General features: G+C 38.9%; 3 protein-coding genes across 6 annotated transcripts in view; 2 read left to right on the top strand and 1 right to left on the bottom strand.

The window, feature by feature from the left end:
- Positions 1–1,047, top strand: part of DHX32 (DEAH-box helicase 32 (putative)) — a 24,722-nt gene extending 23,675 nt beyond the window's left edge. The window contains exon 11 of the mRNA XM_068400109.1: positions 855–1,047. Within this exon, the coding sequence (XP_068256210.1) occupies positions 855–1,047 (193 nt within the window). The remainder of the gene's footprint in view (positions 1–854) is intronic.
- On the bottom strand, positions 1,048–12,297 carry BCCIP (BRCA2 and CDKN1A interacting protein). 4 transcript variants are annotated; one of them, XR_011048139.1, is made up of 8 exons: positions 12,120–12,297; positions 9,367–9,441; positions 8,613–8,693; positions 7,389–7,481; positions 6,660–6,847; positions 5,185–5,362; positions 4,327–4,519; positions 1,609–1,687 (listed from the first exon to the last, which is right to left on the bottom strand). XR_011048139.1 is itself a non-coding variant. In XM_068400110.1 (7 exons), the coding sequence occupies exons 1-7, from the start codon at positions 12,240–12,242 to the stop codon at positions 1,517–1,519; spliced, it is 909 nt and encodes a 302-aa protein (XP_068256211.1). In that variant the 5' UTR covers positions 12,243–12,296; the 3' UTR covers positions 1,048–1,516. The 4 variants fall into 4 exon arrangements, 1 of the variants encoding a protein (XP_068256211.1); XR_011048141.1 differs by having other exon boundaries at positions 4,327–4,513; XR_011048140.1 differs by lacking the exon at positions 1,609–1,687 and adding an exon at positions 2,013–2,136.
- UROS (uroporphyrinogen III synthase) overlaps positions 12,253–12,528 on the top strand; it is a 20,280-nt gene continuing 20,004 nt past the window's right edge. Inside the window, exon 1 of the mRNA XM_068400112.1 lies at positions 12,253–12,352. The gene's annotated coding sequence lies outside the window, so the exon portion shown is untranslated. The remainder of the gene's footprint in view (positions 12,353–12,528) is intronic.

Here is a 12,528-nt window from a genome sequence, read left to right as displayed (position 1 = left end):
TTGCTGCCAGTATTGCTCTGTCACTGTGTCTAGCTTTGCTTGATGTCTTGATTTTCATTCAGAGCACTCACTGCATTTCAGCTCAGAACTATTAAAAAAGGGAAGAACTGTGATCTCACACCCTTACTATTCTTTTCATGCAAAACAAAACATCATTTAAGTCAACATTTTGTATTTCCTAGTGTGTGCTGATCTGTTCAGGTACTAAAGTAAGTCTCAATGTCTGCCACTGTAACTGTAATCAATTCATCCACTGAAAAAACACCTTACAAGTGGCAAAAGTTTCTTACAAGCAAGGACGGGTTAACACAGGAGTGTACTCATAGATTAATCTAGCTGGAAATTTCTTTGTTCCCTGAAAAGCTGTTTTCCAGCAAATCTTTTCTCGACATGTTTAATGTACCCAGTCAGCTAAATCATCCCATATCAACTGTTTACAGATTCAAGAAAAGACTACAGTCTTCCTTCTGCAAAAATCTCTTTACACCAAGAATATACATTTCACTGTACTATCTTTTCTATTTTCAATGTTTATAAGAAGCCATTTTCATACTTTTATTGAACTAAAAATACATTCAAATCCAGAAAAAATACTATTTAATGCAATCTGCAGCACTGAGAACTGAATGACAATCACCTGAATTGTAGACTAAGTACATTAAGTGCAAGTCTACTGAAAGCACAAACGACTACTACATCTTGCACAGAGTTTTGGTTTTGAGTTGAAGTACCAATTTGTAGCTGTATGCATCATCATGTTGCTGGTGTCTTTCGTACAAGCCTGGAAATAGCTATTCAAACATTTCAAAATTCAATTAAAAAAATAATAATGTTTTGTCTTATTTCCTCACCAGATTCGTGGAGCTGGTACCTCAGTATTATTTCAGCAATCTTCCTCCTAGTGAAAGCAAGGATATTCTGCAGGAAGTGATCAATCACTTGTCTCCTGTTTCCACCACGAAGGAGGAACAGAAAACTAACAATGACAGCAAAGAACATGAAAAATTTCCCCAAACACCCACTGAACAAAGATGTATTATTCAGTGATTTTAGATTGAACTATCATATATTGGACAAATATAAATAAAACCAGCATATGCAATATACATCCCCATCTTAACCCATGTAATTATTTCAAACTTTTGACATAAACATATTTAACAGAAGAAACATACAGAAAACGCACTTTTCTTAGCAAAAGAAGTTGCATGCATTGTTTCATAACAAAAATATACAATTTAGGTTGGGTTAAAAACATATTGAGCAGATCTTCATGTTTTCTTGTAACACTGAGTTTTTATTGACTGCTTAATGATGATACCAAAGTATAATAAGATACAATATTTAAAAATATTGATTTGATGGATATTTTTAGTTGTATCACCTACTTGTCTTCTAAGTATACAGAGGACGCATTTGAGCAGTACAAAACCATCAACTCAACAGCAGTTTTCTGAAAAGACTAAGTCATAGTTCTGCATGGCTGCTTTATAAAAACTGGTGTTTATAGGGAAGTTCAGAGTGAGAGATAGTCTTTGAGTTTATCCATAATTACATTAATTCCATCAGCTGGAACTATCATAACAGTCCGCCAAGGTTTCATTGGTACATCATCAAAGGACCACCTGCCGCCCAAACAGGTGTCACTTTCCTCTTGCACAGAGTAGCTGAACTTCAGAAGGGCTTCCTAAAGAACAGAAAGAAATGCATTAGGATTAAAATTTTTAATTAGCATTAAGATAATACATCATCTAAACAAAGTAAAAACAATGCACATGCTTATTAAGAAGTTATTTTCTTCCCTCTCAAAAGGCCCACCAAAAAAAACTACAAGAGAATCCACTATTAAGTGCTTTAAACTATTTCCTTTTCACATAATTTATATAATTCATATTAAAGTATAAAATGATTGCTATCATTATAGTTTGGTACCAGAAAAAAGACCTAAAAAGGAAAAAAAAAAAAAATCAATGTCCCCTTTATATGCTTACTGTGCCTCATTTTAGATGGTTTTAAGACAGCGTCTCATTCCATATTATCTCATTAAGAAATGCCAACCCTTAGAAGCTATCGCGCCAGCTAGCAGGGATCCTTGACCAATAACAGGAATATCAGGCTCCTAATAGACCTTCAACCCTGGAACAAGAGCAAACCACTAGCTGTGTAATTTTAAGAATTAGCAGATCAGCCAAAACCCAGATAAACAGAACAGCGAGAGAGCGCAGGTAGAATGGGGTCTGCATTAAAGATGACAGCTTGGTGTGGGCAACGTGGAAGGCCTGTAGCAATGAACAGACTCTGCTCTTTTCATGGTTTACTCTAAAACTGCTCAGAGTCCTAAAAATTAATGTATCTCTAAGAATATGTGTGCAGTAATCCCCTCTTTCACACTGCCAGTAGAAATTATATATTAAGGGAACGGGCACTAATATGAATCCTGAGCAGAATTTCAAAAAGTTTTTGGGAAGTCTCTAGACGGCTGGAGCCACTGCAAGACATATTTCTAAAGGTTGCTTCTTCAAATAGCTAGGTGTCCATAATGTGCATTCTTTCTTTTCAGTGATATATGCTGCATACAGATAAAACGGTCCCTTTTTATTAGTTTTCCCAAACAAAATGCCTGATGGATACGAAAAACGTACCTAATAAATGTTCCTAGTTCTCACACAAGTCAGATGAAGAAGTATGAACTGAACTCCTAAGTAGAAAAACTTATCTAATCTCTTCGCTTAGCAGGGAAAGTTAAGATCCAGTCTCCCTTTAGGTTTGCTATTTACTAACAGTATCTCAAGGTTGTAAATTTAATTCTGGAAGAACCATCAAATTAATTGAGTGGCTTTGCTCAAGAACAAACAATTTGAGCAATGGAGGCCCTAAACCTTTAATCAATTCCAAGTCTGGCTATAATAGAACTTTTCTCCTGCTCCCTCAATAATATTTTAAGGAACAGAATAAAGCACAGGGAACTGACAAGTGCAAAAAGGCATCTCTCTGTTGTATTTGGCTCTAAGTGTCTGCCTCACTGCAGTTAATACTGTTTTATGTCAATCTAATTAACGTTATGTGGGATCAGGGAGAATATACACTCCAACACTAACTTAACACATACATATTACTAAGTACAGAGACCCACTTAATCTAATATCCTCCCTAATGTTTAAAAGGAATTTGTTAAAAACACTAGAAAGACTTAAAAAGAAAAGCATGCTCAGTCTGAGTCTATCCACTTGAGTTGAAAATTATTGCAATTTAGATAAAAGCACACAATTAGTCTTTAAAATGCCCCTCAAAATAACAAAAGAGAGAAAAATACAAAATAGGCCTTCTAGAACGTAACACCCGTGGACACATGGGCAGCACAGGCTTCCCCCCTTCAGTTCTTCAATAACGTGTTTACATAGAGTTCAAGTTCAGTTGCTAAAGCTGCTGTGGCAGGAACACAAAAAGAAAATCCCAAACTTGTTACTGCATAGAGGCTACAACAGCATTCCCTACAGCTAACAATGAATTCACCCACTTACATTTTTCTTTCTCCCAAGAAATAAAATTACAGCCGTATCACAGCCTCTAACAGAGAATGCCATGAATGATTACACACAGGAACCTTTGCCATTAACCATATGATGCATGTGCATGTACTTTATCCTGTAGGCACTGCCAGAAATGAAAAATAACAGGCTCTTGACAAAGCAATAATATTGTAGAATAATATTTTTAACACTTTGAAAAAAAATAAACAACGATGAAAAATTCTTTGCATTTCAAAGTACATTTTTAATTTCATTTCCTGCATCTTCCCCTCTCCTGTTTTGCCTTGGGACCAGAATTGTGTAGACGGGTCGCCTTAGTAAATAGGAAGTAGCATTTTCATCTCAGTATTTTAGCACTTTTTATTAATGTACTTGTCCTGAGTCAGAGACAGAAAAGAGAAGTGATAGCTACTTGTTTGGATCTTCAAAGGCTTTTTATTCTGAGCAGTTTTTGAAGTATCCAAAAGGAAACAGATAAATCAACTTTCCACGTAATACCAACAACAACATAAATGCAGAGATTTGCATCTGTTAAGTTTCTTGGGAAGAGATCTCAAAGAAATGCATTTAAATGAATAACTGCACCTAAATAAAGCCTCAACAGCTGTTTTTTTCTAACACAGGACGAACTACGTAGAGGCAAGGAAAAGAGGTCTGTGTATTTAAGTATTAATGGGCACTGCAGACACTGACTGAGACTCTAACAGTCTCATCTACACTTTTTTTAATCTTTACTCTTCTAAGTGCCTATAGGTGTGACACACGATTAATTTAGAGCACCCTTGCAAGCTACTACCTGTTTGAGCTGCCACTCTTGAACACCACTTGCGATGTAGATTGTGTTAGCTTGAATCTCACTGACAGATATTCAAGCTAAACTGCTCTTCCTGCAATTCATCCACAGTCAGTCTTCTCTGTTCACCTGACACAGCAATTTAACGGGTCTTTCACATTTCTTATTATTCAGATTAAAGACAACTGCCCTGTTGCTGAAACAAAAGGAATTTCAAACTTTTGTAAACTCAGAAGGCATGGGACATGCTGCTAAACTCAATATCCAGATTTATTACCAGTTGTTCATCCTAAAAATGTGGACATTTCATTCATAGTATTTCAACAAGTCTGAAAATATTACATTCAATTCAATCTCTTCAGCATTGCTATACAAGCAAAAAGATGAGGTTTGTTAATTCTCTGAGGCCAAGACACTGGCCTCAAGACAAAGTAACACCTGATCTTTCCCCTAAAATCTCCGTTTATTTCAGGTATTTAAATTTTTCCATTAGCCTCATAGCACTGGAGACCTTATCAGGTAGCCTACGCCATACCATCTTATAGTCAGGTTAATTGTGACCTGATACAAATAACTATTAGTAAATTCATGACAATACAGAGGACTAATGTAATAATTTGGATTTATGGATGGTACACCTCTCCATGATTCTCTAAATACAAAAGGCGTTGTGTTCAATACACAAAAATAGGTTGCTTGCTCATCTCTCAACAGAGATCTACTCTAAAGAAAGCTGGATTTAATTTAAAAGATATCTGATCATATCTTTTTAAAAGGCCCCCTTGAATTTAAGGTGAAACACCTGTTTTTCTGATCCATAAAGAAACATAAACACTTCAAATTAAAAGAATCACACGTTACCTCATAGAAGAATTCTTCCTCTGCATTTGCAAACATTAATTCCTCCTTTTGCTGATTTCTCCCTTCCCTCCTCTTCGAATTGCTCTTTGTGGCTTCTGTAAAGGTCTTGCTGATAAGAAGATAGTAGTGGCACTTTCCACAAGGTTTGTTTGTTCTCTGTGCCTCAGTCAACTCTTTCCTAAGGATAAATAAATGTTTACCCATACAATTTAAAAATACATGTTTACATACACAATTTAAACCCTCAACAAGTGTATCAGTAAACCTTATAATGTATTAGTACAGAAAGGATATACATATTGCAGCCTATTCTTTTTAGAAGTGCCTCAGAAAATAAATTTTGCATATGCATTCCTAGTACTTAAACATACTACTTGCACTTTAAAACAATAAAAATATGGATGTCTCTCCACACCTCACAATATAACCCTTTTTTCCCAGAATCTTGTTCATGGTAGAGAGTCTGTGGAATGATTCTAAGTGCAACTCTCCTGAAAATACATCACACTATCATTCGTGAGGAACTGAAGAGCCAGAAGATACTCTTGCCCACCGTTGTCTTAAACATGTGTCACTGCAACACTCCAAAACCTTTCAGACAAAGAGGCCGAGACCTGAATCTGAGTCGTGACAAGTGCTGTACTAGTGGTAAACCTCAAAGCCAGGCCTTCAAGCACCTCATTTCTTTCTTTAAAAACCTTCCTGACCAATCTTATCTACGTGTTTTCTTTCATATCAAAGTAGTAATTCCCTAAAGGTCTACTTTATTGTTTCAATGAGCCATGACAGCAGTCAGCTTAATCTGACTTCCAATCTCACCTTGCATGAGAGAAAAGAAAGAAGAAAAAAAAAATCTTCATTTAATTACTAGAGTTCCTTATCCAACACAATTTCCTGGTTCTCAACATGACACTAAAACAATATAATGCTGTCTCTCAGTAGATTTATTTACCTACTGTCACCCAGCTATGATATGAGTTTCACTCATTTACTTGAAACTAATCAAAACACTGCATATGGTTTTTATGGTCCAGAACTCATCCACCTTATAAGCCTGTCCCTCAATCCAAACCTTCCATTCCAGAGCCAGACATTAACACACGAGCAGAAACATCCAAGCTGCTCATTATCAGCATGCTATAAAAAGTTCTCATTTTTAAATTTTCCTAGATCAATATGAAAATAATCTGCAATACAAAGACAAACTACAATATACACACAGCTATTTTTTCAGTAGAACAGCACATATTCTTACATGATTTCCTGTCTTGAAGTATAAAGTTTGAAAAGCCTAAAGATATAAAAAAAACTTTAAAATTAACTAAAGACCTTACATGAGATGAAAACAATTTTTCTGTTCATGTCGTACTTATATCTATAGTATCACCTGTCTTAACATGCATAAGATTTCTGAAAAAATATGGAGAAAATGTACTATTCAACATCACATCAAAAAAAACCAAACCCAAACTTACTGAAGCTGCTGGTGCATGGGCAGAGCAATCTGAGGTGGTACGTTAATGAATCTTTCACTCAGTAGAAGACCCACAGGCTTTGTACTGTCATTTAGGAGCTTATTCAGTTGTTCAACCACATGCTGTTCACAGCTCTTCTCACACTGACTTAGAATCAGCTCTTTGATTTGTTCAGCACACTGTGTACCCTAGAATCAAAAGGTGTATTTTCTTTACCTAATAGAACAATTATTTACACAAGAAAACCTTGAATGTGAACTTCAGGGGAATATTCTACAGGCCCATTGGCAATTTCCTTAAGCAGTCTCTAAAGCACTGTACAATTTCTCTGAAATTATTTACCAACTCTGAAGCTGAGGGCAAACAAGGGTTCTGAACTGACAGGAGCGCAGCGAGGAGCTGCAACACCAGTACACTCAACAGCAAAACTCAAAAGCTGTGAAAGATGAAAGCGAAGAAATACAATAGGCTGACAGCTCAGTTACCTTGGAACTGCTTATTAGACCTAGTTTTAACTCTCTGTTCTGCTCTTTGCTTTATGTTTGACCTTCAGCAAGTTACACAGGACTAGATCCAAAAGAAAGCTAGGTGATGTGCAACTTTTAAGACTACAGTCCTCCATTGTGGAATTCAAAATCCTGACCCAGCTGTCTAGGCTTGTTATACAAGGCAGAAAAGCAGAACGCAGTCTCACTTATTACTGCCTAGATATTAATGAAGAATACCAACCTTCCTTTCCGTTAAGTTTAAGCAGCTTATAAAACCAAAGACTTCATCATCATCTTCATCATCGTCACTACTGTCTTCTTGGACTTCTGCTTGCTATTTAATGAAAGAAAAAGCAACAACTCATATTGACATTCTATTTCCACTCTGCAGCAAGAAATATTTTTCGTTCCAGAAGATGCTCAGCAGTTGACAACCATCTAGGTAATCTGTACAAACAGCCTACAAATTCTGGTCACGGTTATGAAGGTGCCGCATCATTGAATGTCTCTGTGTACTTAGAGCCAGGTCATGTATCTTCTACACCAGGATCTTTTGAAAGGCACTAAAATTTGATAGCTCAGATATAATAAGCAGCACCTTGGTACAAGGGATGGCAATATCTTAAGCAAAACCAATTTTCTTCAGTTTCTAATGTAGGGAAGCAAACCTGTGAAGTCTTAAAAAATTGTAGAGCAATAGAGCCTTGATAGAGAGTGGAACAAAAAGCTCAACAAAACTCCACAATGAAAAACCTGGGGAAAGAACTGGGGGTCATGCAGTTGTAATACAAGGGTTTTATTAAACTTAGGCAGAAAATCTGTTGGCACAGGACAAAAAGGGAATGTATAGCAACCATGGCATGCAACGTGGTACAACAGCACAACTGTGCCCCATGGGGACAGTTTGTTTGGGTTTGAAAGCAATGTGACCATGACATCTTGAGCACTCTGCAGTACTGAACAGCTTCATTAGCCAGGAGTAACTCAGGAGCCTCTGCAGAGTGCTCCACTGCCATAGCAGAACTTGTTCAGGACTCATTTCGGGATTCTTTCTTATGCCCAAAGAACTCTGCACAAAAAAGAAACTGCATGCAGGATATTTTTGGTCTGTATCTCTGTACATCCTGAGAATGAAGGGAAAGCACAAGGTCCTATTTCTTATGGAGACGGTAACAAACTTCTCCACAGCATTTTCAGCATTATTACTCTACTACACCAAAATTCAGAGAGAAAAGTGAAAAGCCTTCCAAATGTAAAAAGAAACCAACCAAAATAATAAATCCAATTCCTTGTTTTGTTGAAAGTAGGTATGGAAAATTTCAGCTCCCATAGAAGAATTATTCTCAAAGCAAAAAAGCAAGAAAGCGTACAAATTACAAAGACAGGATCCCCTTCTGAAAGGCTGTTATGTAATTTCAACATAAAAAGTACTGTACTTAATTTAGAAACGTAAATTCTCTCTTACCTTGATAATGCTTCCAATATGATTCTGTTGTATTAATATACCAGTTAATTCAGCAGTGTTAACAGGAGCTTTTAGAAACAGCTGGAAAGTAAGAAACAAGTATTAAGAATTTTTAGGCCTGATGATATACCATGGGCCACTTAGTAGAAAATAGTCAGTAATTTCTCTAAGTTGTTATGCAACATCCTGTTCTATTTTTAATTTCCATTTAGGGAGTTTGTTTATTTAACTTCATTCAATATAATACTGTAAAGACTGAAAATCAGCTTCTTTGAAGCACTTGCTCCTCACCCACCCTCCACAAGCTGGCACTTTGCATACCTGGTACCCTTTTGTGTTCGGTATGACCTGAATGCTTGCTGAGCACAGGTTTACAACAGAGACAGCCAAAAGGAAACTGAAGGCTGCCACGTTGAACAGACACATTACTTGTTTGTCTGTTTTTTAAGGGCTGTAATTTACAAAAAAAACCTCCAGAAAGGTGATTAACATGAACGAGATTTTCTGGGCAGCAACTAACACAAAGAAGATGGAAAGATTAAACACACTGTGGAAGAACAGCCCTACAGGTCACTGAGTAAAGTTCTTGAAATCATGGTTTAGGAGACACACGCTCACTGTGGCTGTAATTATTTAATATTCATAAGCTGAAGCATAGTAGAATTATGACTCAATACAAAAATGTGAACTAATGACTTTGCATAACTCTCTCATTAATGGAAATATCAACTAGGCTAACAAGAAGTCAAAGTACCTGTTGCAGTAATTTCTTTATCCCATTATAGTCATTGTCTGATATGGAATGTGCTTCAAATTCAATATTCACCTCCTACGAAGAAGTAAAATAAAGAATATCAAACATACTTGGCAAAAAGTTATATCAAAACAAAGCTAAACTATAAGAAACTTGAAGACAACTAATGGTCAACATCAGAAATGAAACTTATTTCCATCTTTCAGTAATCTCAACAATTGTTATAGTTATCATGTCCTCTGTAATCTTTAGAGAGCATCTGTGAAAGTAACTTTTTAAAACTAACGAACGAATTGTGTTGTGAACAAACCTTTAATCCTGCAATCTCATTCACACAGTTATGTTTACTGTAGCCACATCGACTGTAGCCACATCGACTCTTACTGCAGAGAGGCTTGATCCAGGCAGCTAAACTCTTAAAACTGCAGGATTGGAGCGTAATGCCTTGGCTGGAGATGAAGACTGCTGAAAACATCTAAACAATTACATCCAAGACCATACTTTTGCTGTTTCCTCAAATCTTAATGGTATCATTAACCCCACTCTGGAAGTCTGTTCAGTAGGCACATGATGAGACCCAGGCACAGAAAGAACAAGAAAACAGATTGTATTTTTGGTGTATACAGTATTCACTCCTGACATCCAGGAACTTTTTGACTGCTTTAAAATTCAAGGATCTCACTGAATGATTCAGCCAGTAAACTCCGAACAAAACACAGTCTACAGTGGTTCTGAATGCTGTGCAAATCACAGCCATAAAACTGATATAAACCACAGGAGCACTAGATGTTCTAACACTGGTTTTGCTTCATGGCTCTTCCACTACCCAAAATAACAGCCCGGTGTGGGAGAGTTTACAAACCCTCCATCTTTCATCTATTAAAAAAAAAACAAAGCAAATAAAGACTCATCATATATTTTGGTGTGCCCTGTCTTGCTACTGTGCACTTCTTCTCTTCCCTTTGCATCACATCCAAAGCAAAGCAAGAGCCCACAGAGCAAGCTGTTATACGCACCAGTACTCTGCTACGTACAACACTATAGCAGAGAGCAAAGCAAAGCACCTTCTCAGCAGCCAGGCCCCAGCTGGCGATCGTATTGCTGTTCTCAGCTCGACAGAACTATCACAGGCCCCTTTCCATGAAGAAAATACCTGCATAAATGAAGAGATTGTCCTTTTTCCACCTGAAGTGGAAAGAGGTGAAGGGAAAGCCTAGTATGGCAAAAATAAAAATGCTGAGAATTACACAGAAACAAATGCCCTTCCATTTCTTTAACATTAGCAATGCACACCTTGTTGTCGTACAGAAGAATTGAGGGAAACTCAATTATCTTTATAGAGACTTCCAAACCGAAACACATGCGATACTGATATATCATCCTCAAAAGCTGGACTACTAAATTAAAATAAGCATTATATTGCAAATTTTATCCATAAACAACTGCAAACAAAATGCAGTAGTGCAGGACACACAGACAGCATCCTCAAAACCTCTGTCACTCGAGACTCAAGAAACTTTAAACACAGTAAAAACCACTCTCCTACCTACATTACGCAGAAATACCAAGCACTTTAAAAAAAAGAGAAAAAAAAAGGATTATTGCCATTAGCTTTATCTCCATAGTGTCTAAACACTTCTACCAGTTTTCAAACACTGAACAGTACACAAAGTACTAGCAGTGCTAGTCAAGAACTTCATAAGCATGTCAGCTCAAACTACGTCAGTACCCATTTAACGTGGCACACAATTCTGGCAAATGGTAAACGTGCTTTTCCATCAGGTTAGTATGACTGATAACACAATTAAGCCTACACATTTATCACAACGTAGTTTTTTAAAAAAGTGGGTTTGTTTTTATTTGCTAACGCAAGCTAACTAAGGTCTCATCTAAGAAAAAGGAAGATAATTAACTCAAAGTGAAATCCTAGCGAAGACAATCCAGCTAGCAAAATATTTAATTTGAAATGTACCGAGTTAAAACCCATACATACTCCTATTCTTTGACTCTTTTAAGCCCTGTGAAAATGACAGATTGCCTTACACCTGAAGATTTTAATAAGAGCTCAAAGTCAGTGCACATTTCTCCCTTTCCTAAGAAGGAGGACTCCTCGCTCAGTGTCGTGCTTCACAACTAAATGCATTTTCACACGTGTCCAGGTGCAATTATAGATATATATAGAGAGAGCGCTCTGAAAAGAAATTAATATTTGATTTCCTTGAGGTCTGGCTTTTTTGGTTTTTGTTTTTTTTTTCTTATACAAGCAGGAAATTAGAGCAAATCTTCTGTGTTGAAAGCATTACTTCCAAGTGGCTGCCTCCAGCCCCACACAAGAACACATACTGACAGGCTACACACAGTCTGTACAACTGACTGCGGCCTCGGGGATTCCGACATTTAAAAAAGAAGGAAACAAGAAAATTAAGACTTCCAACAACAATTAACCGAATACACTTCACACCACCGCTCACCGACACACACTGAGATGTTACCTACGCTTTAACATAGGAACGGCCCCACGCTGGGCCCCGACCCACGCAAGGGGCTTCACAGGGAGACAACCCCCCTCCCCAGCAGCTCCCACTCAGCTTCGTGAGCCCGGCTGCTTGTTTCTATTGTTTTAGCTCCGGTGGATCAGGCGGGGAAGGCCCAGGAGGAGGGCAGGGGGCGGCCGCGCCAGAGGGGCACCGAGGGCCCGTCAGGGGAGGGCAAGGGAGGGCGCGGGCCGGGAGGGGCCCTGCTCCCCCGCTCACCTCATCGATCCTCTCCTCCTCCTCAGAGTCCGACTCGCCCGACTCCGGCTCTGACTCCGGCTCCGAGCCGCTCTCCCCGGCGGGGGGCTGGGGCTGGGCCCGCCGCTTGGCCGGCGTGGCCATGCTGTCCCGGCGCGCAGGCGCTCCGCAGCCGGAAGGCCGCGGCGGAGGGAGCGGCCGCAGGCAGGCGCGGTGCCCGCTCGGGGCGGCCCGGCTGCCGGCCCTGCGTGCAGGTGAGTGCCGGGGTCGAGCGCGGCCTTGCAGCTGCGGGCGGGGGCTGGGGTACGCGGTGCCTGTCCGCGGTGAATCGCAGCGACAGGCTGAGGCCGAGGAGGGCGCCCGGGGCCGCCGGGACGTGTGGGGAGCGGGGCCGGGGCGGGGGGGCACAATCCTGGGCCGTCCCTCTCCT

This window comes from Nyctibius grandis, chromosome 4 (genome assembly GCF_013368605.1).
Source record: "Nyctibius grandis isolate bNycGra1 chromosome 4, bNycGra1.pri, whole genome shotgun sequence".
Lineage (NCBI taxonomy): Eukaryota > Metazoa > Chordata > Aves > Nyctibiiformes > Nyctibiidae > Nyctibius > Nyctibius grandis.
Note: the sequence above shows the minus strand (reverse complement) of the source record. Positions and strands in the feature narration are given on the sequence as shown.